At 48.3% G+C, this 25,834-nt stretch overlaps 2 protein-coding genes across 2 annotated transcripts in view; one reads left to right on the top strand and one right to left on the bottom strand.

Annotated features, from left to right (window-relative positions):
• Positions 1–6,371: 6,371 nt before the first annotated feature.
• Positions 6,372–13,031, bottom strand: LOC120843900 (transmembrane protein 134). Its single transcript, XM_040215368.3, has 6 exons — positions 12,646–13,031; positions 12,525–12,589; positions 9,476–9,555; positions 9,374–9,418; positions 8,923–8,976; positions 6,372–8,858 (listed from the first exon to the last, which is right to left on the bottom strand). The coding sequence occupies exons 1-6, from the start codon at positions 12,820–12,822 to the stop codon at positions 8,779–8,781; spliced, it is 501 nt and encodes a 166-aa protein (XP_040071302.1). The 5' UTR covers positions 12,823–13,031; the 3' UTR covers positions 6,372–8,778.
• A 1,022-nt stretch (positions 13,032–14,053) lies between these two features.
• The window catches only part of LOC120843901, a 29,075-nt gene continuing 17,294 nt past the window's right edge, over positions 14,054–25,834 (top strand). The window contains exons 1-2 of the mRNA XM_040215369.2: positions 14,054–14,173; positions 22,371–24,308. Coding sequence (XP_040071303.1) covers positions 14,145–14,173; positions 22,371–24,308 — 1,967 coding nt within the window. The 5' untranslated portion in view covers positions 14,054–14,144. The remainder of the gene's footprint in view (positions 14,174–22,370; positions 24,309–25,834) is intronic.

Below are 25,834 nucleotides of genomic sequence, written 5' to 3'. Positions count from 1 at the left end.
GTAGCCTCCGTCTCGGGTTGTAGAATGTTTTAGCGTTGTGTGCTGACACAAGATCCGAAATGTGTCCAGTCATTACTGAGAACTGATGCCAGTAAGCTGAATCTTTTTTTTTTTTTTTCTGTGTGTGTGTACAATCACAATTCGTCTTGATGCAAGGATCAGACTTGGAGGCTCATGGTGTGTGCACGGACTGTCCAAATTAAGGGCGTGTCTCGGCTTGAAAGTATACTATAGACGAGGTTTAGAATTTGTCCAGATTGGATTACTAACCGATAGAGAAGTTAAAGAAGGAGCCAGGAACTCCTTAGCTTCTGTTATACATCCTCCTCTAAGAAATCCCATCCATTATTTATGTTATCTTTTTTTTCAGGCGACTTGTGGCAATGAACCCGCAGGAGGGGTCCCGGCAGTCGTCAAGAAAAGTTGCTCGGGTGCATCTGAAGGCGCAGGGAGCCCTCCAAGGGTTCTCGAAGTTCCAAAAGAAGTGGAAAGAAACTTCGGTGCTTGTTTAGATTAATCTTTCTTTTCTATTGTTAATATTACAATTTGTTGTATAGGCCAAGATGGTTCTTTTCGAAATGTAGCATGTCAGCATAATTTTTGGTCATTTTTTTAGGAGACTGCTCACTTTGATATTCTTTTTATGGCTGAGCTGCCCCCCAAAATATTTGCGGCATGAACTGTGTTTTTTTTTTTTTTTATTGTGTATCTGCTCTAGTTATTTAAAAGAAAAATAAATGTAAATATTTTTGAAGCAGCAAACTGTTCAGTCTTCTTTGCAATGGGTCCGTTGCTATGGGTTGGAACCAAAAGGACCAAGCGTAAACTTTGTTTGATAACGATTTTTTTACAAATGTTTATCTGCCTTTATCCCGTCACTACATGTACAATGCTCTCTAAACTTGACGTAGCACGTGAACACGTTCTCATGGCATTCCTGGCTGTTCTATTGAGTATATATGTCACAGATTAATTGTTCTGTTTTCAGGATAGTGCTCGCATTAGATACGACAGTTCAAAATTTCCATACATACAAGTTTTGGGAACATTTGCGCATTGCAGGTAATTTTATGTTGCAAAGACGTGCATCAAGTTGCGCCTGCAAACTGCCAGGACATCCCTGTTTTGCATGTCGCATATCAACTTTTTCAAGGAGGAGCTTGCCATGTGACATGCAAAGCCCGGATGTACTCATGAATAGCGGCAGTAACATAAAATGGGGCGAGTACTATCACAAACAAGACTGAACGTTTTCCGTACGTACAAGAAATGTAACCTGCGTCGTTTTGGACGCACTGGAACATGTGAGGTACTTCTTAAAAATGGTACATGTACTGGCATGGCTTGCAACAGAACATGTGCTGCTGTGTGCCACGATGGTACATTTCCTGTAGCATACAGTACTTGTTCCGTGATGATGGTGTATGGAATTTGTTGTGGCTGCCCATACAGCAACAACATGTCCCGTACTAAAGAAGTATGGAACATGTTTTGTAGTCTGGTAATACAGTACATGTTGTGGCAACAAGGTTAGCATGTATGTGTTCCATATTTTGACAGGAGTTTTTCTAACAGTGTAGGTCACAACCAGATGCCAAAGTTTCAGCCCCGTCCGATAAATTAATCAAAAGTTATTAGTGATTTTCTGAAAATCTCAATGGGAAAATGGAGCCCATTTTTGCCCGTTTTCGGTTTCTGGTGCCATAGAGCCCCATGTGTTTGAAAACTCCGCCGGCCACCATTTTCCCATTGAAATTTTCAGAAAATCACTTATAACTTTTGATTAAGTTATCGGATCGGGCAGAAACTTTGGCATCTGGTTGTGACCTATAGCACTACCTTTGGGCGGAGAATGAGCGTTCGGCGATGCCTTGTTTATTTTTGCGGTAAAAAAGACCGTGTAAATTTTCTTTTGTGACACCCTGTATATTGGCGGCAACTTTGGACGTTTTGCCGATTGTCAGAAGTCGCGACTTTGATAGCAAAATATACTTTACCTACAATTAATGTAATTTTACATGGACTTCTCACATTAGCTAGAATGTTTTAATTGATTTTAGACTATTCTTTTATTTTATTACTTGGTAATTCAAAATGCTGCAATTGGCACCAGTGATGATAATAAGCACACTTTTGATTGATATATTTACTGGCGCGTTTTAAATTAAATCATAAGCAACACATTTCATTAGAGCTTGAAAAATTACGTATTCAAATGTCTTAACTTTAATATTATTATTATTAATACAAAAACCGTGCGGATCTAATTCATGCCCCGACCAGGGCGCCCCTAGCGGCAAACGGGTCCGTTGCATCGGGCATCTTCTGCCAGTCGCTGCGTTGGTTGTGCGTTGTAGTGGGTTAGCGCTGTAATTTCCGAGATGGCTATTCCGCACCAAGAAAGCTGCAACAATTGCTTCGTGGTCGGCAAGATCGCGCACGGCACGAAGTACTACATCGTCCCTTCGAAGCCGTACGAGGCGGAGTACTGCGCGACCTGGGTACGACTTGTGCGTCCATACAGGTTAGTGGTGTTTCTTACCTTCCAGTTCGCGCTTTGTTTAAGCTGCTGACGAATAATACAATTAACTTTTTTTCTTTTCTAGCGACGATGGAACAGCACCGACACCGACGGCAAACTCTAAAGTATGCAGCAAATACTTCACCGGAATGGAGAAGCGGAATGCTGTCGCCCTCCTAAGCCTACCGTTGGATGTTTCCATCAGCCTACAGGAAGATAGTAAAGAGAATTGCGGAACGGCGCGAAAAAAAATCGCCCTGTTATTGTCAAGCTGATTCAGAAATAAACGTACATAATTACCGCAGTCCACTCAACGCCAACAAAATTTTTTTGCGGGCGCGCTTAATTTTGTTTGCAGAGTACGGCGCTCCGTGACATCCACTTGTCCGTCGAAACGGACCTCCTTCACGTCGCACACGCGGCCAGATTCATGAAACAGTTTTCTCTTCGTCATATTGGCACCACGGAAGAAGCTTTCTGGATTCGTAACCGCCTTAAACCCCGCCGTAATCACCCCGGGAACACTGTCCGCTGTGCTGCTAATCGCCACTGCTTCCCCCCGATGATTCTGCACCGGCTACCGAAGAAGCTTTCTGGAGTTCCTAGTCGCCCACTGTCCTCTGTGCTGTTCGTTGCTATTACTTCGCGATGATTCTGAGCCGGCGGCACCGGCTTCCGAAGGAACTTTCCGAACTCGTAACTGCCTTAAATTCCGTCGTAATCACGACGGGGACACTGTCCGCCGTGCTGTTCGTCGCCATTGCTGCCCGATGCTCCTGCGGCGGCTACCGCCAGGTCGCGGCGAACAATAGGCGACCGCCGCGACACGGCCGGCTTGCTCGCTTCCCCAGTCAATGCCAAGATCGTGAAAATACGCCATTAAACCATAATAGTCTTTCCAAGAAAGGTACGATTATGTTTACTTTTTAGCATATGAAAAACTCTGACATCGCTATCAAGATGGGCAAACAGTCAAACGCTGGATGTAATATAAAGTCCTATGCGTCAGGCGTTGCTATAAAAACACACACACATACACTTCAGCTGTCCGAGTCGGATCCATCTTTGGGTTGCTGCAGTGAGAACAGCGTTTATTAATTTATACGTTTTGTGGACATATTGTAAAAATTTTAATTATTCTCTTATTCTTGTGCTGGGAATAATGTTAAACCAATTAATCATCTAAATACCCAAAAACCCATTAAAAGGCCCGCAGTTCATTGCGCACAAGTATCAGCACTGATTTTTTCAAGAACTAGAACTACAAATTTCAGCCTAGATCGAACATGTATGTCACACAATAAAGTTTCCGCGAAAAACTTCTCTAACTAAATAATTACGATGTGAGACACATCTTGAGTTATGAAAGAATCCGAAATTAAAACTTATATCGAGAAATTAAATCCCACATAGAGGATAGTTTCGGTTTCACTCCAGAATTAAAACTCGTATCCTTGCGTAAATATTACGCTAAACACCGTTCTTGTTTTCAGGGTAAAGAGGTGACCTGCGCTCACAACACCCTAGCGTCCTCATATTACCAGAAATAATTTGTGTCGCTCAGTGAAGCCAGCACACTAGACAGGCTCAACAGCGGCACGTATCTCCGACCAGTGTTGCGGAATGGACACCCCCATTCCATTCCAATTCCATTCCGTGGAGTTAGAGTTTTCGATAATTCCATTCCTTTCAACTCCTAGGAATGGGGACACTGGGCCCATTGCCACTCCTGGAATGGCTGAATCGTTCCATTCCATTCCTCCAATTCCTAAACGTAAAAAGTGTCGCTTCACAGCTGCATTGCGTTGCAGGGTTGGGCAGAAATATTCAAAAATGTATTTGGAAATACAAATACTGGAATAGATAAAAATAGTTGCTAAGATACTGATACTCATGTCTCAAATATATCTGTAAAAATGTATCACGATACGTATCGGAAATGCATTTTAAAAAGAGTCAAAAGTCTTCGGAAAATCAAATAAAGGAATACATTTTAGGGAGGGCAGAAATATAAATATTGATAATGCAATACGTTTTTTACATTTCTTTGAGACGCCAACTGAGATGAGGCTTTAAGCTTGAAGTGGAAGTTTTTTTGTTTTTTTTTTATCCCGAAATTACTTTCACGCAGGCTTGGCGCTTCGGCTTAAAGGTAGTGGTTCCGGACGAAGAGGTGTCTTCAATGGGTCCAAAAAACGTTCCATCAAGGATCGACCGCGGTCCCTTCCCTGGCATCCTGTCTCTCTGACCAGTGATGCGAAAAGACTTTGACCTCTAAATAAATTCCATAAAACATCATCAGTTCCCTGTCCAATAAGAGCGCCCCTCTCAACACTAATCACATGACGTCACGGCGGAATGAACTAGTATTCTTGTATCTGTAGGTGTTTCCTTGAACATGAAACTTTACCCACGCTGCTGTATGAAAGGACAATACGTACTTTCGTTGTAGGTGACCTCGTTGAAGACCACGCAGGCAGTTGCATTTGGAATTTTCGAGAACAGGGTGGAACACCTGAAGCACCCTGGAGCACATGTCATCTTCTGTTACGGTTGAAAAATCGATACGGTGGCATCCTTGTTGTGACGGTCCTACCTCCCAACCTTCCGCCTCCAACGCATGAATGGCAGTCATCAAGTTTCGGCTAGCATCATCCAAACAGAGACCTGTGAATTGCGACCTGAGATATAGCGGCACAGGTGTGAGCTCTCCGAGAAACAGCGCGCTCGAGACGAGTCGCAGGAGTACGAAGTCTGGGTCGGCACAGCGAGGCCACGTCTGACCAGAGCAGCGGGTCAGGTTCACGTCGACTTATGACGTACCCTTGAGCCGCGCAACAGGCGCAGACGTTTTCGGGTTTGTGTTGAACTTCACTGGTGGAAGGCGCCACCGCCGCCCATCTTCCCTCCCCCCTTTGTTCTTTTGCTTTGACGCTTGTTTTTTGTATTGCATTTTTTTGCGTATAAGTCTGTTAGGGCTCCACGCGGGTTTTCAGTTTCCCGCTCATTTTATTTCTGAGCAACCGACTCGCTGACTAACTCGGTATAGCTGAACGTAAAAAAAAAAAAAAAAAAAAAAATTAAATGAATAAAAAAAATGTAAAGAACCGGGCCCCCATTCCATTCCCATTCCATTCCGGGCCAAAGGCATCTGATTCCATTCCCATTCCATTCCCCTGAACGTTGCCGCCATTCCATTCCCATTCCATTCCGGGGTCGCGAAAATGAGGAATGATTCCGGAATCATTCCAACTCCGGAGTGGCAACTCCGCAACACTGTCTCCGACCCTCACTATAACCGCCATTTTGGAAAATGAGTGGCGCCACCTATAGCTAGTTCGAGTCGCGAATAGCGACTTCTGGGACACACAAGTCTCAGGGAGAGGGGAGTTCCTCCTACCCCCCTTCTCTCGTGTTGATCGGAGGATCACTACCTGTCAAGGCTCCTTCACGGGCATTACAAACGAGGTATTAGCGACATCCACCAGGCCCTCTTTGCTAATCTTTTAATTTCTTAAAATTCCTTTTCGTGCCTTTTTCAACAAGAGATTGGTGTGTCTGATGTGATACTGCTCCCTTGAACACGAATAAACCAAGAAATAAGCACCTAAATTTCGTTGTAGTATCCCTTTAAAACTATCGCAGCACGCTGCACAACTGTGCTCGGTATCAACACCTAACCTTAGATAAGAAGCAAGTGTAGTTCACAAAAACATAATGGTCTTTCAGCAGCTATAAATACCAGAAACAAGCGCCCAGGTCTCGGCGCACAAGTATGCCTGTATTCAACAAAGGACAGGCCCGCCTGCAAAGGGCAGCTACCCTTCGAGAAACTCATGCAGAGGCAGAAGACGGGGCACAACGCATGCGCGATGCTATTATTCACAGTATGTACACAATTTCCACACACGTCTAAAACCCTAGGTGACAAAGAGTAGCAGACCGAGTCCACATCTCATTACATGGAAGCACCCCCGGAGGGAGGACAGCTGTCGAACATGCACACGCTTCAGCCACGGTAGATACGCAGACACGTGCAGCTTTGGGGTACTGTCCGGGTGGCTATACGAGGCTGTACTCAACTTTCCATATGGTACCAACCGAGTACAAAGACCGCTTCACATTGCACAGCCTTTGAGTACTCGTCGAGGCTCACACGTTGCAGCACAAACAGCTTCAAACTAACAAAATTCCCTCTGCTGAGACTAGTATAATACCATACGATAGGCTAGAAACTAAACCTCTTCAAAAATAGGAACATGAGAATCCACTGGCAGCATACGGTTGCCACAGACTAGATCTGGCATGCAGGGGTAGTAGTACAAGGGGAAAAGGACAGCCTCACTTGAGCGTTTTCCAGGATCCACAATACCCAAATGACTGTCCGCTACAAGTGAGTCAGCCTTGGTAGCAACTAAGTACAATGTTTGCAGCACACAAGTTTGCAGCATATTTTGAGATGCAATGGCTTCTAGAGTAGATACTGAGTCACTGACAGGAAGGTCTAAAGAGTGGATGCAAGTATGTGCACCAGTATGCATCTGAAATGAGGCAGGACTAATTGACTGCAAAGTGACACCCGCCTTTCCCGGCAAATTTTGCAGCACTCGTTTTCAGCATTGGCCACAGGGTGTTGGACCCATGGAGCCACCGTGTAGCGATCAAAGATGAAGACATCCCAATGACCCATCAATCAGCCGTACGTAGAGACAGTTTGGCCATTCATTGGGAAGTGCAGGAAACAAATGAAAAGGTGCCATTGGTCGAAAGCAGGCCGGGCACGTTCCAGGGCGTGCCCACAAATTTGAATGTGGCCAACCAGAAGCCGTGAATAATACCCTGGCGGTGGTCGCAAGAAACAGAATTAATAAGTGCGTCAGAGTAACTCTCGGCGACCAAAAATATGGTGCAAGTGATGTTTCGATCACGGCACAAAGCCAAGGGCCAGGCATCTGCCGCTCAGAAAGCAGATGCCCGGCCCCCGGCACGCCAGGTGCCGAGGGCCAGGTATTTGCTGTTTGAGCGGTCGGACTCCATCCGAGCTAAACAAGGTTCGAGCGGCGCATTTGTTTCTTTCATATTTTTGAATGATCATAATCGAAACGTCGCGTGCACCATATTTTCAACTATGAAGAGCGACTACATTTAACTCTTACGCTCTTATTAAAAGTGTTTCTTGCTACCAACGCTAGAGGATCATTTTCAGCTTCTGGGTGGCCAAGGGAGCACGTTGAGCCCTCTCTCTGCATCTGGTAAATGTCCTGGCTCTGCACGCTCTTCCCATTAACCAAACTCTCCCAATATACGGCTCTGCCATCAATAGTCCTGCCCATATGCATTTGTAAGAGGGCGCATTACTCGGGTCACCAGGGTAATGGCATACAATTGGGCAGGAAACAGATGCAACACCAAACAGGCTGTTGGCAATGCACTGCAGTCTGAGTAATCATTAGGATATTGCCTTCTGTAACTTTCTGTTCAATTCCATTTGTTTGACTCATACTCCATCCAATGTTGTTAACTTACTGTGCCTAATACACCCACCCCCCTCTCCCCGTATAGGTGCACAATGTTAGTCTGCAAGTACCCCTCAAACAGTTGCGCATGTAGGAGAAAGGTGCCTCAGCTGCCTTGAGTACTCCATGAAATAATTAACTTTCTCCTCGGAGTGAAACAAAAGAATGCTGTCCTGGATCATTGGAAGTCACTTGCTAGGTTCATTATGGCACTCGGAGCACATTACTGACTTGAGCAATACTGTAGCAATACTGTTGCAGGTTAAGAAAAGCAGAACAGGCTTGTTTTACAAAGCTCTCTATTTTTCGGGATTGCTGGTTTCTTCCTCTCTACTCGCCTCCTCACCAGCATCCACCGCATTGAACTGGAAAGAGTGGAGAGCCTCTCTAGGAGGAGCTTATCCTGCCTTTCTTAACCTGCAATGGACAATAGCAGAAACCCCAAAAACAACAATTGTAAAGTGCTGCACTGCCCCAGGACTGACTCGAGTGTCCAGCTGAACTGAGAACTCCCCTCCCGTACGCAAACCAGTATTTTCACGCCAAAGAGCTGCCCGATTTGCAGCAGCGTGGCGAGCATCCGAAGTGAAACTAAACTGGAATTGAGTCCCTCGAGATGGAACTCTGCCGTCAGCTGCCAGTGTCGACGAACCGAAGGTAAAATAGACGCGAGATAAAGACGGACGTGACAAAATGGGCTAAATGTGCCAGGCCACGTACACGCCCGGCGGTTGGGGACACCTAGTTGAAGAGTGGTAGGTTGTAGAAGTCGTAGCCACGCTTCCCCTTGACTGCACAGTACACGTACACCAGGTGGTAGGCTGGAAGGGCAAAAGACGACCGTCAGGACAGGAGGCATCCCGGGGAGCGGAGGTCGGCTCTCACCTCCGGGAATCAGGCAGATGGCACCGGCTATGAAGAACACCAAGCCCTGGACACCTGTGGAGGGAAGTCCACACTGGTAGTACGGTGCCCAGAATGCACATCCGACTGGTGCGTCCTCAAATGTGGTCGGGACTTCCGCCCCACGACGTCAAAGTGTCGCGCCGTTGCCCGTCGTGATCCTGGCAGTGGCGCGGCAGTGGAGGTGCATACGGCAGAAGCCGCGTCAAAACTGGCGTTCGCTCGCCCTTTTCACCAGAACCTTCCCGACCAACAGCCAGGATCGCAACATTGGCTGGCATGGAACGCCGGTGACATCATTTGCTTGCCACCTGCGAACCCCTTTTGATGCGTGGACGGCATAAGACAACACCAGTTGGAAGAGCGTTCCGGGCATCCTACCGGTAGCGGATGCCCGCGTGGCGAGACACAGTGCCCGCACACGCGTGCTTACCTATCTGGGGCAGGACCTGGACGACGATCCCCGTGACCAGGAGACCTGGACGAGAAGTCGGCACGCGTTCCTCGAAGGCTCCACAGGAGCTCGACAACTTACCTAGGCCCACGACGAGAAGGCCCAAGGCTGCAAGCATGACCCTCCAGTTGTCGCGGACCTTGGGATGCTTCCACCAGCACCTAGGGGGACGCGCATTGTTTTTATTGTGCCCATATCCACATTTTGTTTCGGATGGCTTTCTGGTGGACGGAAGTGCCGTTCCTCGGCTGCTTCCGTCCGCTTCAGCTCTTCCGCAGACGGCACGAGCGTTTGTCTTGGGAATGTGCTTACGACATAGACCACCAAACACTTCCCCGCAGCGACCGTGAAAGAGCGGATGAACGGACACATAACCATTGGCAGGCAGCGAGCGACGTCGTCGTGCGCTTGCTTGGTGCATCCCAATAAATTCTGAAGAGAACATCTGCACCCCTTTCATCCTCCTCTCCTTCTGCTGGAGCTTGTTGCTACACTTTGGTTCACTTTACTGCAGCCGATCGAGCAGCACAAAAAGTGGATCGTCACGGCGTTCATCGCCTTTCTGCGTTTGCCACCAGACTAAATCAATCGTGCACAGTGAACACACCACGACCCTGCATTTGTTTCCTGGCATGATTGGTTTTGCAGGCGATGGCAAACCGAAAAAAGACAATGAGCACCGTTTTGACTCACTTTTGGCGCTGCTCAATCGGCTCCATTGTATCCTAGCGTCAGCTGCGGTTGGACAAAAAGTGAACTAGAGTGTACACCAAATCAACTCTGTTACGTCACGCCGCGCTGGTGTCGCTTCGGGTGCACTTCCAGTCTGGCGTGTAAGCGGAAGTTCCTATGCAAGCCGGGCCTTGCTGCATTGTTTTGGAAGAAACCAGACTACAACCTGCCTTCTCATCCAGACGCCACGACTGGGGCTGCACCAAAGGGGCCACGAAAGTTGTCGAGATCAGTTTCTATATGTTTTCTGCCCGCCCACGTCGTCTAATAACGTGGATAGGTGCCGCGAAAAGGGAAAACCAGACGCCGTTGGATTACGATTGCTTGTGCGGGAAGCACTTTGGGTTGAATTTACGGGTACTTCCGGTCGACAGATTTATTTCTTCCGTTCCAACATGAATGCAGGATCAATGCGTCGTTTTCCGGACCACCCGTGGACCATATTCAGTGCATCTTCTCGTTCCAACGGCCGTGTGATCATTCAAGCTGTCGTCTACACATTGAAGCGACAATGGCCCATAGACAACACGCTGACGCAATAATTGCGATAAAAAGGAAGTGCAGGCCTCAAAAGACTTAGATTTGAAGGTTTCGGGTAAATAGGCTCGGTTTTAACAATGAATAAAAGGATGTGTTTATCATTGTTACTGGTGGCCATCACCGACTTGTTATGCCTGATTTACATGGTCCGATTCTGCTTCCAATTTTCAGTATTGACATCGAGCATAGCAGCTACCGTCCACGCTTTTTTAGTTGCCCGAGTGACTTTGCGACTGAAAATAGCGAGCAGAATCTCATAATGTGAGTCAGGCTTTGGCATCCATTCTGCAGCGTCCACGCGGAATGAGTCATCACATGTCACATTATTTAAGCGAAGTGTTGCAGTGTAACGAGCCTCATTACTTTTGCTGAGGCCGCTAAAATAGTCAGACATTGCCAGGAAGACATAGAATCAACCATTCCAACGTGAAAAAGAGCAGGACGACTCACACCGATGCCGACAACATTGCATCCCAATGGTTTGCTTAAGGGCGACTGCGAGCGTGTTGCTCACATCGCACATGCGCAGTGCCAGTGGCGTCCACTCAGAGCGCTCCGGTTTGTTTGTATATGAGTTGGTGTATAGGGGCACTCCTATCCCACGTTCGGGGCTCCTGTGCATATGCATACATACACAATTCAATATTTTCTGGCTGCCGCCATGCAACTTACATTGGTGAAATCTGCCAACCAGACGCTATGAAATGCAGTACTCTGCAATCATTCAGCAACTCTAGCAGAACCCTGCAGGGAGTATTCACTGGCGGCCATAGTTGTGTGCTCTGCGGCAAAGCGTGTGCCTACAACTAGCATCTGCCAACTAGGGAGCTGATTGGCCGGCACCGGGCCGTACGCTTCTGGATACGCCACGCCAAAATACGCCGAAGCGCCGAGATCTGTCTTGGTCGGATCGATGAATACACGCGTATTTACGCCGACCTCAGAAGCGCTCGTTCCGACGCCCGCTGTACGTCTAGATTACGCCCGCCAAAACGCCCACAAATATGTTGCAAATACGCCCTATGTGGGTCAGCCTTTACCAGAGACCTGGGAGGCTATGTTCGACAAATGTTTCGTTTCTCCTAAAAAGGAACGGAAGTGACGAAACTGACAATATCACATCTGATTGGCTAAAAGCTCAAATGACGAAAAAAGGGAACTTTTGTCATTTGAGCCTCTAACCAATCAGACGCAATATCGTCACTTCCGTTTCTTTTTAGGAGAAATTAAACATTCGTCGAACATAGCCCCGTGGTTCAAGGTTTCCTTGGTAGGGAACTTGTACAAAGGGCACCATTAGGAAGGAATAAGAAAAATGGTAACGATTACAAGTTATCTTAGTACTTCTGAAAGTAACCAAAGTACTGCTGTGGATACTTCCTAATAAATGAAGAGAAATAGAGTCGCCCCAGCGGCGATGTTACAACCCGGGTTGTCAGTTCCGAACAAGTTTGACAGTGCGTCCAGAAAGCATTGTGGAAGCATGGAGTCTTAAACCAACATCGCAAAGGCTGACAGCCGATGAAAGCACGTTCCCAAGAACAACACAATTAATCCTACTAAAAACGTCACCGCGAGCGTTTGGCAATCACGGAAGTCCGACCACAGCGTTGCTTTTGGTCGCTCGCATCACGGGCCGAAACGAATCTGGCGAACGATCGCAGTCAGGACGAGCTTAACCTCAAAGCGCACAGCTATGGCCGCTACGCACGGCGGCCCCTGTGCTCGCCAAAAGCGTACGCACGCACGCCAAGGGGACACGGTTTTTTTGCCGTTCAGAACAAAAAGAAATCGGCTGACGGCGCGTTCTGTGAGGGCAGCCCTCTACGGAGAGACCCCGTCGGAGACTCAAACGCACCCGTCTTTGGCGTCGTACTTGCGGCCGTCGCACTGGATCAGCGAGTCGCTATCCTTGGACAGCGTCTGCGAAACAGAGTCTGCATTCTGGGCCCTAGGGTGCCCTCGACGACGTCACTCACGTCCTCCGGAAGCCGGAGTCTCCTGGTGCGGTCGTCTTCGACGCGAACGACGAGGCACTCTTCCCGTGTGCCCCCTTTGAGCGCCGAGCTTTCGGTTGTCGATCCATACGACCGGACAGCGTCGTCTCCTTCGTCTTCGAATGCGTCGTCGATGGTGAACTTGGCTTTTCCCGACATTTCACACTCGGGATGATCCGGCCAGCAGGCACATGGTGCGCGGGAAAAATGCCGACGCACGTCGTCAAGCCGTCAAACTCTTTGTCGTGGACCCGTCGATGAATCAACGCAATCAACAGTCAATCTCGATTCTGCTACGGACATACGGATCAGCTCTGATACGGATGTCAGAATCCAGGATGTTGCGGTCGTTGCAGTTCTACGGACGACTGGTGGGAGAGGCACTGTTGATTGTATTTATAAAAAGGCGGTAGCTCCCGCCATCTGTTTTCTGTAGCTACGATTAAACACATTTTCCGCCATTTTTTGTAGCAATGGGGTAGTAGGGGCAGTAGGGGTAGTAGTGTGGTAGTAGTCTGAATTTCTGGCAACGAACGAGCAGAGATGATGGCTGCGGAGGCTCATCCGCGGGGTTGTGCGGTTGTGCGTTGTGGCCAAGGAGGGTTGTGGCGTTGTCGTCGTGACTCACCGACACAACACAACGTCCCACGGGCCGAACAGGCGCGTTCACACCGGCTAAGTAAAGCACTCGCGCAACGCAACTAAATCGCATCGCAAAAAAAAAATAAATAAATAAATAAATAAATAAGAAAAATATCAGAAGGTAGATTGGCGTGCGCGATATGCGAGTCAGCTATCGACTGCTCGAAACGAAAGGCGTCAGTTGTTTTGTTTTGTTTTTTTCCCCGCGATGGTCGCTTTTGTGATGAAAGTAGGGGGGATCGGGGGGATCGGTGGCCGAGTGGTCTAGCGCACACCAGCTCGGAGCACGTGGAGCGAAAGCTCGCACTGCAGAACCCAGGGATCCTGGGTTCGAGCCCCACCCCTGCCCGTTTCGATCTGGATGAGCATCGTACCGGCGTGCGGTCGTGTATCACTACTGCGTGATGCACGTTAAAGTGCCCAGGCTAGCGGTTGTACCGCACTGGCTAAATTTCTAATCTACAGCTGGGAGACTCGTCGCCCCTGTGAGGCGGACCAAGTTCTAGGCTGCATAAACACACACACAACCCAATTTTTTTGATGAAAGTAATCGCGCGACTGCTGCACATCGCCGGTGCACCTCTCTTTTTCCGCCTCTTCCACAGACTCGGTGAATGGCTCGGCTCCCGGGAAGCCAAACGTATAATTTTCTCAAAAACAAACTGTGGTTGAAAAAAAAAAAAAAAAAAAGCATGGAAAACAAGGAATGAACCCTGGAGCACGAGCCATCGGTCTACTATCCAATCCAATCCAAAGCTCAAATAAGCCAAGCACAGCCAGCTGGATCTAGCACTGGCATAGTGTTCCATGGCGCTGGTGGAACCAAGCAAAATCAAGCGATGCAGGAGTTTAGGATGAGAGGCTGCGGGTAAGTCAAGCCTGTGTATTTACTGTTCAAGATTGCAAAGCCAACGTGCGCCTTGCGTCGAACAAGCCTTAGCGCGGCACGTCGGTTCCTCGTCGGTTTGTTTAGGCACGCGCACTTCCGACGCTCTTGGCGCGTGCGCCAACCTCGTTTTCAAGACTACCATGGTAGCAGTAGGGTGCGCGGCCTAACAGAAACTTTTGTTCAGCATTTTCCGCTGGCCAACGAGGCACGTCTTCTAGCGAAGCCCATTGCACCCGCTTCATGAAGGTCGCTTTCAGCCGAAAAGTTAGCGCGCTTCGGCTGCACTGTGCGTCGGTGCGTCAACCTTTTTCAGTGTCAACATCCACATACGCTTGGGGTGAGGGTCATGCAAAGGCTTCTTTTCTTCCAACTTAGGAAATGAACGGCGTTAAGCAAAGCACAGATTTCTATTTTTGCAAATTTTAAGTAACTTCTGTCCTGCAGCTGACGCGTATAAGAACGCTGCGTAACGTGAGCCTTCCGTACTGGTCGTCAATACGCCGTGGCTCGTTGCGCGGAGGATCAAGTATCGCGCGGTTTTGGCCAGGAAAACACTTGAGTCCTATCTCGAGGCAAAAGGATTTGCAGCTGTATCTCAATCTGTTGGACAAACCATCTTATGCAAAATAAAAGCCGGGTCACACGGCTCTTTTTTTTTTTTTTTTTACATTACGTTACAAAACCATATGCCACTGTCATGTTACAAAAAGGGTAGGTCTTACTTAGTGATGGCCAACGTTACTAAACCACTCAGTTGGGAAACTCGCCCTTGAAACCCGGACCGCTCGCGTCCACCGAGACCCAACTTGGTTAAAGCACCTTTGTATCTTAAAAGTAGCACAAAGTCTAAGAGGCACGTGCAACATGCAACCCTTGGGAAGATCATGGTGGCACAACGCAGCACTGAGCAAGATTTCAGACGCCATGTCCTTCCCAGAAGCGGTGCGCCACACATGTCTCAAGCATTTCCACAACAATGAAAGTGCCACTTTTCCCAGGATAAGAGGGACTTTAAAGGGCAACTCCGCTCAATTCCGAAAAATTTAGGCTTACATGTGATTCCATTTCACAAAGCATTACTAAACAGCTCTACGTCTTCGGATTCGCGAAATGTGGAATATTATTTGTGTAATCTTAATTTAAACATCAGCTGATACTGAAACCGAAACTTCGGTTGCGTCAGGCAACATTGGTCTCGTGTCGTCAGAGTCATGGCCACGTCATGTCGAACCACGTCGTCTTGTGACGTTTGTGGGGTCGAGGTACAGGACACGCGACGCGGGCAGGTGGCTTCGCATGGCGTGGACGGTGATTGCCCAAGGGAGAGAGGGGGAAGGGGAACGACGAAAGAGGAGAGTGGGGGAGCGGAGAAACTGGACATGCGATAAACGTGCAGGGCAGCGCAAACTTGCGCGTCCGCGTTACGGGGATCACGTAGACGCCGTTTAGCCAACACCGGGAGGAGAAACTCATGACGTCATCATTCAGTTTTGCTCTGAGAAATAAAAACGAACAAAACGTGAGAATGACGTAGACATGCCTCTGACGTAGAGGCTCAATGTTGACCGCTCCAACTCCGTCGCATTGACTGCGCTGATGATTGCGCCTCGCGTCGCACGCTAGAGTTGGCAGATTACAGCGACTTGGCTCATTTGAAAGTTTCCTGGCCAGTTTATTAAGTATATAGACGGAATTATATCGTAATATTTGACATGGGGTCTTCCTATATGATACTGAAGAGGGCTGCATAGTTTTCTAAATATCGAAAATGAAGCGGAGTTGCCCTTTAAACTAAGTATGATAACAGTGCCACCCTGTTGTGACGAGTCAAAACGTGATATTTGATTTATATAGCTACCGTGAGATGGCGCCACCGACCCGTGTGCAACTCAACCTGAACCAATATGTGCAGCCGTGCAGTTCCTGGAGTGGCCACTGCAAGAGAAATAGCGGTGTTGCGATCGCCTTTAGTTCGATTCTCAAGTACAGAAGCCACTTTTCCAAACCAGGCTCTATGCGGTTTCCCTAATGAGTTGTTGTAGTAATGTTGGTAATGGCCAAGGCGGCAGAAGGAAAGTCTGGCAGCCATTCCCGTTTCATATTTTACTCCCTTTTTTTTTTTTTTTTTACATATACACAGACACACACACACACACACACATATATATATATATATATTCAAGCACGCACTGCATGAGAAATAGCAATTCTACGGCCACAGGTCACCGGGACATCTGTGCTTCATATTGAGTGTCTACCAGTTCAAGGAAATAGCCTGGCACGCGACATTTGAGATACAAATGTTTTGGTGACTTGTATGTGATGCAAGAAGACAGTGCTGTATGAGCCAGCCTTTACACTTTATGTAGAGCGCAGTCGACGCTCACTTTCTACAACCTCCTGCCTGGCACGTGCCGCTGCCACATTTTTTTAAAGGGTCGCCGTGTCTTCCTCTTTTTCCTCCTCTTGCGATGATGCAGCTGAGGGTGGGAGTGCCGTGTGGGCGGAAACATCTTGATACATGCGACGCACGCAAACATGCATGCGTGCAGTCGGCTGGCGGCCCAAGTGTTAGCAGGCAGCCAGCTCTGCCACACTCCACGCATGTCCTAAGCCACGCTTCGGACAGACGGAATCTGAGTTTGCTTTCATTGGGGTGCAGGTCTTCATTAAACTAGCTCCTACTTTGCTACTGCCGTAGCGGAAACCACTTCTGACCCTTGCATCCTAGTATTACACTTCATGGCCGACACTTTGCAAGTCTCCAATTTATACCACTTCGTCGCCCTCTTTGTGGTGTAATCGAACAAAACTGCCGCAATTCTGGCTAAATTGTCAAAACCGATTACGTCGAAGCATTGGCGGCTACAAATTCGAGACACATCTTTACTCGAACACAACCGCAATTTGACCGTTCCGTTTTGTTCATGAGCACCATACACACACACACACACACAAAAATAAAAATGTGCGCCCGAACGCGTTTTTTTTATTGGCCTGAATCTTCTTTCTCTTTAGTCCTGTCTGCTGAAGAGTTCCTTTAAAATATCTGTAGGCTGAAAACCACCTAAGCATGGCCCTTCCCACCAAATTCACGAGACATTTGACGGACTCCCGCAGGCTACCACGCCTCCGGTTCTGGGACGATGTGCCATGCATGCAAGGGGATTAAGCGGACTTTATTTGAATGCGACTGCAGCGTAACGATAAATGCGATAAATGTGTGCAGAGCACGAGACTGCTATAGTCATTGGCAGGATTAGAGTATGGGGAGGTCCTCTAGTTTTCCCGCCTCCAGCGCGAGCTTCCTACCTTTGATAAGGCATCCTGTGAGCTTGGGCACGGCACAAGGCAATGAATGCTTGCCAGGGGGACGCCCTGCCGTTCTTATCCTGTCAACCACCATGCAGAGCGTAAGTTCGTCTACTTTTGCAGTGGTTGTGGCGACATCAGAACACCTAGCTCTGATTGGTTCTGTATGAGGTATAGTGGGTAGACCTCGAGGCAGCGTGCTTTGAGGTCTACCCACTATCCTTCAGTCAGAGCTTGGCATCTTTCTGACGTCACCGCAAATCCTGCGCAAAAAGCAGACGACTTGCTCTCCGCATACAAGCAAGATGCCAAAATTTCTCATTTACCGTTTTGTACGCCGGGTGCCATTAAAGGGCTACCGAAAAGAAAAGCAAAATGTATTTTTTAGGCAGTCTGTTTGAGACACGAGTGTCAAAACATTTATTTTATGTGAAGAAAAAAAATTTTTTAGAGAAATATTGATGGCATGAGACGCAATTTCGTTGGTAGTCACCTCTTTTCCACTTGTTTTCTTTTGTGGAGAGAGTGTAGGACCATCTCATTTAGGTGAAAAGAGTGTATAACCATTCCGTGGCATCATGGACTTTACGCATAATTCAAGATTCAAAGTACAATGTTTGTACCTGCCTAATAAATGAAAGCCTTGTTAAAAAAAAAAAACAAAAAAACGCTGCAATGAATACAAACATTTTTTTTAAGCTTATTTGGGGCACATTTCTTTTTTGTAATTTTGCCACGAAAAAACAAGTTTTTGCTCATTATTTATGCTGTTAAGCGCAATTTAGGTGGAGGTCATGGCCCCCTCTAAGCCCTGCCCACAAATCAGTGGCTTTGCCCATTGCTACTGGACTGGCTTGGCTGCTCGAGCAAACATACTAACAAGCCTAGTGTCCCTTTCGCGACATTCGGTGCGCCTAGTCTGGCATCTGACTCTGCCTGATAGTCATGTGAGCAGACACGCAGCACCGTCTGCTATTTCACCGTCATCTATCGTCGTCTGCAATGCCCAAGAGACGCGGGCACGAAAGCTGCGCATCGTCGTCCGTTTTCGCCTTCGTCCATTTGCTGTTCTGCCCTCGTTCAAAAGCTTGTGCAACACTCGGAAGACGCGACCATAAAAGCGGTGTTCTAGCGTTTCATCATGCACGAGCTGCGGACCAATACAAGCGTCTGTCAGCATCTATTGATATATGACACTAAGCGATTGACAGGACTAAAAATATCAACATATGGCATCCTCGAGCAAGGAGAGAGCGTCATAACGCAGAATTAAAGCTCGACGTAAAAATATTTGCTTTTTCACGCTAGGTGCACTACAAAACTAATAGCTACTTGCCTTTCGAGGCAAAATGACGGGAACATACCTAGACAAACTTGATGTGAGCCGAACTCCCAATTGCCTCCAGCCAAATGGCTCGCAAATTCTTACCTGTGTAGGTATCTTCTTGGGTATTGAAACCATGGTCATAATTACGGCGATTACACAATTCACAGAACAGGAACGCTTTTACAGGAACCTCTATTTATTCAGGATCGACACGCTAGGCTTGGGCCAGTCCTACTACAATAAAACAAGCATCCGCAAAGCGCTTTCGAAGGCACATACTTGCAACAGTTGTTTGCTGCAAACTACGATGGTTGAGGAGATCTTTCTCTAAACATCTTTGTGATCACAAAAGGACTCGCGCTCATAAAACTTGATGAGGTCGACGAACTATGCTTGTTCAGCACTCTGCAGACGCCGGCAGCCATGTATGTTAACGTTTCAAGCCAAAGCTGGAGGAGCAATCTCGGAATACATTCGAAAACAATAGTGATTCTATCTTGATTATTTGCTTCTCAAACATAAAGAATATTTGATTAAAATACTATTACGGCATGGAGGTACTAGTGATGTGATTATTGCACCAAACTGTGCCAAGGGACTAACCCTGCTACATCTTGCCAAAATGAGGGTAATCTTCGCCAAGTCTGCGCCAAAGGACCAATTTTGGTTGCTTTTCGAAACCAAAACTAAACTGAGTACAGTAAAACCTCGTTATAACAAAATGGGATTTAACAAACTAATGGATATAACAAAGCAATCATGATTCCCCTTGCTTGCTAATAGTGGGAAGAAATGGACATTGGCTATAACAAACTAATGGTTATAACGAAATAATTACGATCGCTTCTTCAACTTTGTTATAACGAGGTTTTACTGTACCATAATTCAGCATCCGTGAGTTAGGTGGCAAAAGCGGCCGCTCGACACAAAATGCCCTGCATCAATGGTTCGTTCGGTCTTGCATGGTTTTTCCCGCCGTATCTCGTTTCGCGCTCTCGTCGTCTCGTAAGTCTGGTCTCGCGTCTTTTTAAAACTTTTTTAACAATAGACGCAGGCATGTGTGGATGCTCCGACGGTAGCATACCGGGTACCAGGCCAGCCATGCCGTCATACTGTGAAACGAAACCACCTTTTTGCTCGGCGGGAGTTACTTTCTGAGCTGAAGCACTCGCTCCTGAAAACAATGGCCGTTGGAAAACTATTTGGTCTCTGCCTGCCAGTCTCCGTGGTCGCGCAATGTCGGGCGTTGCCGTCCCCACATCGCTGCAGATGTTGCACTTTCTAAACTGAAGTGTAAGGACTGCCGCATGTTCATCAACATACCTGTTCTTTTTTAAATTGTATGCAAGTACAAGAATCCCTCTTTAACTCAGTTTGCTGTGTCAAGTATTGATTACCTAGGTTTCTCTCAGTATGTTTTTTGTTTTTTTTTCGAGAGAGAAACCTTGGTACATGAAAAATCTCCCTCGCAAAAAAGTGGGTTAAGAGAAGTGAGCTAAAACATTGACGGCAATGTATGCACGCTGAACACGCACACCGCTCTTGTTTGTCTCGAGTTCAGTCATTGCACAAAGAACCCCAAGAACTTTTTGACCTGGCCTGCGATGTCTTGCAGCAATGCACTCAGGTTCTGTTTTTGTGTGTGTTTAGCATGTACCTTGTTTGCCCGCCTGGCAAGCACGTGGCGCTGGACTCTTTTGTCGTGTGCTGGGCAGTTACATTTTACATACAGTTTTGGGAACCAGTTGGCAACGGAGCGGAGTAGCATGGTTTCGGTTGAACAGCCACCTCCACTCACACGACGAAGCACGTCGATCTGCAAGCCTGCCGAAGTTGCCCTCATGTGCATGCGAATAAAACTGCACGACAGAGGCACCAGCCGGGACGATTGCAATCCATTTTTACGTTTGCTTACTTTTGACGAAAATCTGGCGCGTCGGGAACCAGTGAAACGGCGGCAAGCGGTTTTTCGGAATCGCTCGTCAACACCTACAGCACTTTACACTTGTGGGATGTCTCAATGTCTCTTTGAAGACATTGGAAGTTGACATTCATTACTAGCCGAAGGTAAAGCGAGGCTTGGAGCAGCGTTTTTGAGAAAGTTTCGACAAGCGAAAAGAAAAGCACCCGCCAAGACTCGTAATGCACCTTTGACTTGTGTACAATTTCGCATTGCTCTGCAGTAGTTACGTGTTTCATCAGTCGGAGTCTGCTTCCATTTAAATAAAACTAGTCAATCTACTACTATGATATTTACTACTAAGCTGATCATGTTCAAATAAATTTTAATATTCCAGTTTGGTTGTTATTTATCTATAGCGGGTACATATATATGTATAATTTAACTGAAGCACCGCAAAATTTGTCATGTCATTGGCATTTCAGTTACACGTTGAACGACTCCAGGTGGTCTAGTTTGACCATAATGTGTTTATTGCGGCAAGCAAAGTGCCCTTTGTTTGTCTATCACTTAAAAACAAATATTTTTATTTTTCTAAGAATATCTGCTCCAAAAGCCACTTTTGTCGCTCCGAAACACTGTTTTGGCTGCTCCAAAAGCCACTTTTGCTGCTCCAAAGAACTGTTTTGGCTGCTCCAAAGGCCACTTTTGCTGCTCCAAAACACTGTTTTGGCTGCTCCGAAAGGTGCTCCAAAACAGGTTAGGCCAATCACATCACTGAGATACGCATTTACAACCAGCCTTTCACATGTCAATCATCTCTCCATCCAATGAGAGATGTAAGTATGGGGTGGGGCTTAGTGGGCTGCATCCTCCACCTTCTGCAACTGAATTGCGCCTAGCAATGTAAATGTTGCTAAAAAAAAATTTTTTTTGTGGTAATTTTTGTTTTAATATTTGTGTCCCATCCAGGCCTTTTAAAAATAATTATTTTTTAATTGCAGGTCTCTGCCTCAATGTATGTCCTCTGTGTTACTGGAGCGCTTCCCTTTCAAACTTCCCTTAACGGCCGACCTACCTGCAAAAAGGTTTCTCGCAAGGTAGAAAAATTCTTCTTGCCACCCTTCACATTTTTCCTCTTCCTCTGTTATCTTGACAGCAAGGGACTCCTTTTGTTGCTGCCTCAGTCGGGATAAGATCCAGGCTTATCCAGCTTCATCAGTCGGGAATAAAGGTTTTCCTGGTTTATCCAGCCCCAAGAGGCGGCAACAAAGAATGTCCCGCCCCTCTCCGGCCCGCTGTCAAGATAGCAGTGGAAGAGAGGGAAATGGGAGGGGTGGCGAGAAGGATTTTCCTACTTGCGGAAAACTTTTTGTAGGTCGTCCTTTAACCTTTGAGAATGAAAACAAATGTCTGCAGGAGCCAAATCTGGTGAGCGTCCATAGTGCGAGTTTTCTCATAATAACGAGAGAAAAATGCATATAGTTAACACAGTTTGTCCCCGAAAGTGTTGTATATAAAGTGGGCCATCCATATTAATTGGGTCCATAAATAGCAACATTCCTAGCGTAAAACGCCACGAGCGTGCATGAGAGGCGATCGTCTTGACCAGTGGTGTGCAAATCTGTTGTCTGCAGGATGCCTGTCAACGGGCAATGCGCGCACGTGGTGGTCGAGCGGCTGCCGGACCAGATTGCTCGGTGCTACTCCAGAAAGAGGAGGAGAGGCATGTTTGGACACGGAGGTTCGGCCTCTCGGCGAAGGTCGCAGAGCAAAGTCTTGACGCCACTCGAAGCGTCTCTGCCGGTGCCCGGGGACGGCAGGGTCAAGGCTTCCTCCTGTCGGCTTCCCATGGCGCTGCCCATGTACTCCAAGGTCGGGGGAGCATCGTCTGGCGCCGCGGGAAGTGACGGCCGTCCCGGCAAGAGGCAGGGAGCCGAGAACGACGGTAAGACCGTCGGCAAGATCAAGATTCGCAGGGTCTCCAAGCCGAGCACCCTGTCGAAAGAGGATGCGTCGGCCGATCCTTCGAAGTGGGCCGAGAAAAGCGATCTCGACAACGAGGAGGTTCGCGACGGTTCGGGGGGTCCCGCCGACAAGTATGAAATCGTGTCTGTAGAAAAGAGGGATGCAACGCCCGGCGGACGTTTGACGGAACGGGGCGACGAGAGTTACAAGGCCATCGTGGAGGCGTGGCTGATGAACCAAGCTTGCGGCCCCCGGAGACAGAAGTCGACCGAGCTTCCCATCACCGGAGAAGAGGACGAGAGGCATCCGGTGCGGAGAGACTCCAGTTACGCGGAATCGTGCCTGAACCAGGACACGGAGTCGTACCACTCTTGCGGTCCCAACGTTGAGACGCTGGAGAGCGACCTGTCCCAGGGAACGGAAATCCACGATGATCCTTGTGGCGTCGGGTCCGAGACTGAGATAGAAGACACCCGGTCGTGCGAGACAGGCGAGAGCGCCTCGAGCGGTCCCGGTTTGACCGTACCTGTAACGGGAGGCAACGCGGGCTCGTCGCCGGGATCCGAGAGTCGAGACGAGGTCTCCCGGGTATGTTCGGACACTGTGCGGTCGATTGTCTCCCATGCTCGTCCTCGACCGGAGTCTGCTCGCGATTCTATGGAGAGCGCTCTGTTGACCTGCCCAGACGGCAGCGAAGAGCAGAAATTGAGACAGAATGTGTCTGAGGTAGTGCAGGGAGACGTTGCGGGATGCGAACGTTCACGGACAACCGCCGGGGAAGTCTGCCTTGTCGCCCTTGTTGAAGATGACAGAAACGACCGCAAAAGCATTTCCATCTGCGAAGGTGCCGAACTGCAGACGCGAGTGGGAGGGGACGAATGTAGCACAAATGCCAAAAAGAAGAACCTGGAGAAGGTCCCACAAATGCCCGCCGTCCAAAACGCTCTGACTCTTCAGCCGCCCGATTCCACGACGGAAGACGGTCCTAAGGGCTGCGCCGCCGCATCCAGTGACCGGGACCCCGACTGCTACATCGTCCCCAACGTGCCCCGACTGAGCGGTGCGTGCATGGCGGCCGCCAAGGAGCTGGACCTGTTTGCCAACCTGACCATCCTGGGCTGGGGGGAGGCGTCCTCTCTGGCAGACGAGTACCTGGCCCACCTGGAGCGCTGCCTCACCCTGCTAGACCTGATGCCTCCCGCCCCCAGGGGCGCCCTGGTCGCGGCCCTGGGCACCAGGGCGGGCGTCCTGCGACGCATCTTTGCGCGCCTGCGGGCACTTCTGCGCCACTCGCCACACCTGGCCCGAGCCCTGTCAGTGGAGGCGGGCTTCTGCGGCCTGCTGGGCTCCGAACTGCCCCCACACTGCCCCCGGCCCGCCGCCACCTCGGGGGGCCCTGCTGTCGGGTCCCTCTGGAAGCAGCTGTCTTCGAGCGGAGCACCCGGCAACGGCACCGTCCCGCCGTCCCCCAGGAGCGTGTGCGAGCGGGTGCAGTGTCGGGGAGGAGGAGCGACGCAGGCGGGACAGGGTCCAACGGAGGACGGTAGCGGGCGTCCGAAGCACCTCGCCAGCCTCGTGCCCCTCCGGCCAAAAGTCCAGGCGGAACGGTGAGTGACGTATTCCAAGCTCTCTTCGAACTCAACACGGCAAATTGCAATCTGCCGGCGAGTGCGTCGCAGATTGGCCGCCGGTTTGTGGTGAGCCATTCTAGACGCTTGATTGCGAAGTTGCCCTCTACAGAGTTTATTTCGTAGACGAGAATAGCAAGAGGCCTTTTGATTGTGCCGCCTCCGGCACGGGCTTTCTACCTTCGATGACGGGCGTCTTGCAAGCATGCACGCGGCGCAGCCAAAGTAGGATGGAAGGCAACGATTGCTTGCTGGAGGCCATTTGACTGTGGTTGTGCCACAGCCGAAGCCCTCCCCCACTTACTGTCGTTGCAAAGAAGTAACCCCCTCCCCCGGTGTCTGCAGTTTGGTGTACCGTCCGGCGGCAGTCCAGGTTTCTTTGATGCGACACACAATCGAGCCCGGTTGTAACCAACTTGATGGGAATTGGGAAATATCCTTGCCATATCCAAAATCTGTTTTACCCGAGAATTTAAAAATTCCTCACAAGCTTCTGATGCACACAGCACGGAAGAGTTAGACAGCATATTAGCGTAGATTTGCTTCATCGCTGCTCTACTATTTTTGTAAGATTTAGGTACAATGTAGGTGCCATAAATGCACGTCAAGTGTTAGTTACCATGTCTTGAGCAGGGTATCGAACCGGTCATTATTCCAGTTCGGTTTCGTGTTCGGTAGCCTTTCGTTTTGTTCCAGTTCAGTTTCGGTTCAGCCATACATGCGAAATATTGCTTCGGTTACTGTTTCAACCAAGCGGAAACAGATTCATAACACTACCTTAGGCCATGGCCGCCCACGCATTTCACGTGGCTTGTGTTGAGCATGCGCCACTTGCAGTAGCTCAACACAAAAGATGGAGTCTAACGTTTTTGTCTCACCAAAATAACACCACAGAACGAAGAAGACTCATAATGGTTTGCTTGACATAAGCAAACGACGGTGGGTCACCGCAGTTACATTGTTACTGCGCATGCCACTGCTGGCCACATTGGAATACAATGTAACAAAGCCTGCTCCCTTTAAGGTCAGTGTTTTTGGTAACATGCCACAGATTATTTTGTTATTAAGATTGGAGAATCCGTTGAAGACTTGAATTTCAGTCAAAAGCAGAAGGAAGTCAAGACATGTTATAGTGGGATTTCGCCTTGCAAAGTGCTATTGGAACTGAAATTATTAAAGGGTGCTGCATCTGAGGGAACTGTTTCTAGTTAGGGTTTTTATTTCAATGTAACGAACAGTAAACAAATGTCAGAAAATCTGGAAATGTAAACTCAACCAGGAGATTGTGTTGCTTATTGTTGAATATTAGTGATACATATTTGTTTTCAGAAAAAAATGTAATGGAGCGACTCATCATATAGATAATGCCTAAAATAACTTCCTGGGCAAGGAATCTTTTTATCGCGATGTAATAATTAAAATGTGAGTTTAAACTTAACAGTTTAAAATGATTTATATTATCTGGATTGCTTGTCTCCACTTATGCCAGACTAGGCTGTCCTGCC

This window comes from Ixodes scapularis, unplaced genomic scaffold, assembly GCF_016920785.2.
Source record: "Ixodes scapularis isolate PalLabHiFi unplaced genomic scaffold, ASM1692078v2 PGA_scaffold1__304_contigs__length_218370807, whole genome shotgun sequence".
In the NCBI taxonomy this organism is placed as follows: Eukaryota; Metazoa; Arthropoda; class Arachnida; order Ixodida; family Ixodidae; genus Ixodes; species Ixodes scapularis.
The sequence above is the reverse complement of the archived record's forward strand: the minus strand, read 5'-3'. Positions and strand labels throughout refer to the sequence as shown.

Coding starts and splice junctions, on each gene's coding strand:
- LOC120843900 (XM_040215368.3), bottom strand. CDS start 12,822: ATGTCGGGAAAAGCCAAGTTCACCATCGACGACGCATTCGAAGACGAA. Junction 9,419..9,475: donor CCTTCTCGTCGTGGGCCTAG/GTAAGTTGTCGA, acceptor CTTCTCGTCCAG/GTCTCCTGGTCACGGGGATC. Junction 8,977..9,373: donor CCAGGTCCTGCCCCAGATAG/GTAAGCACGCGT, acceptor TTCCCTCCACAG/GTGTCCAGGGCTTGGTGTTC.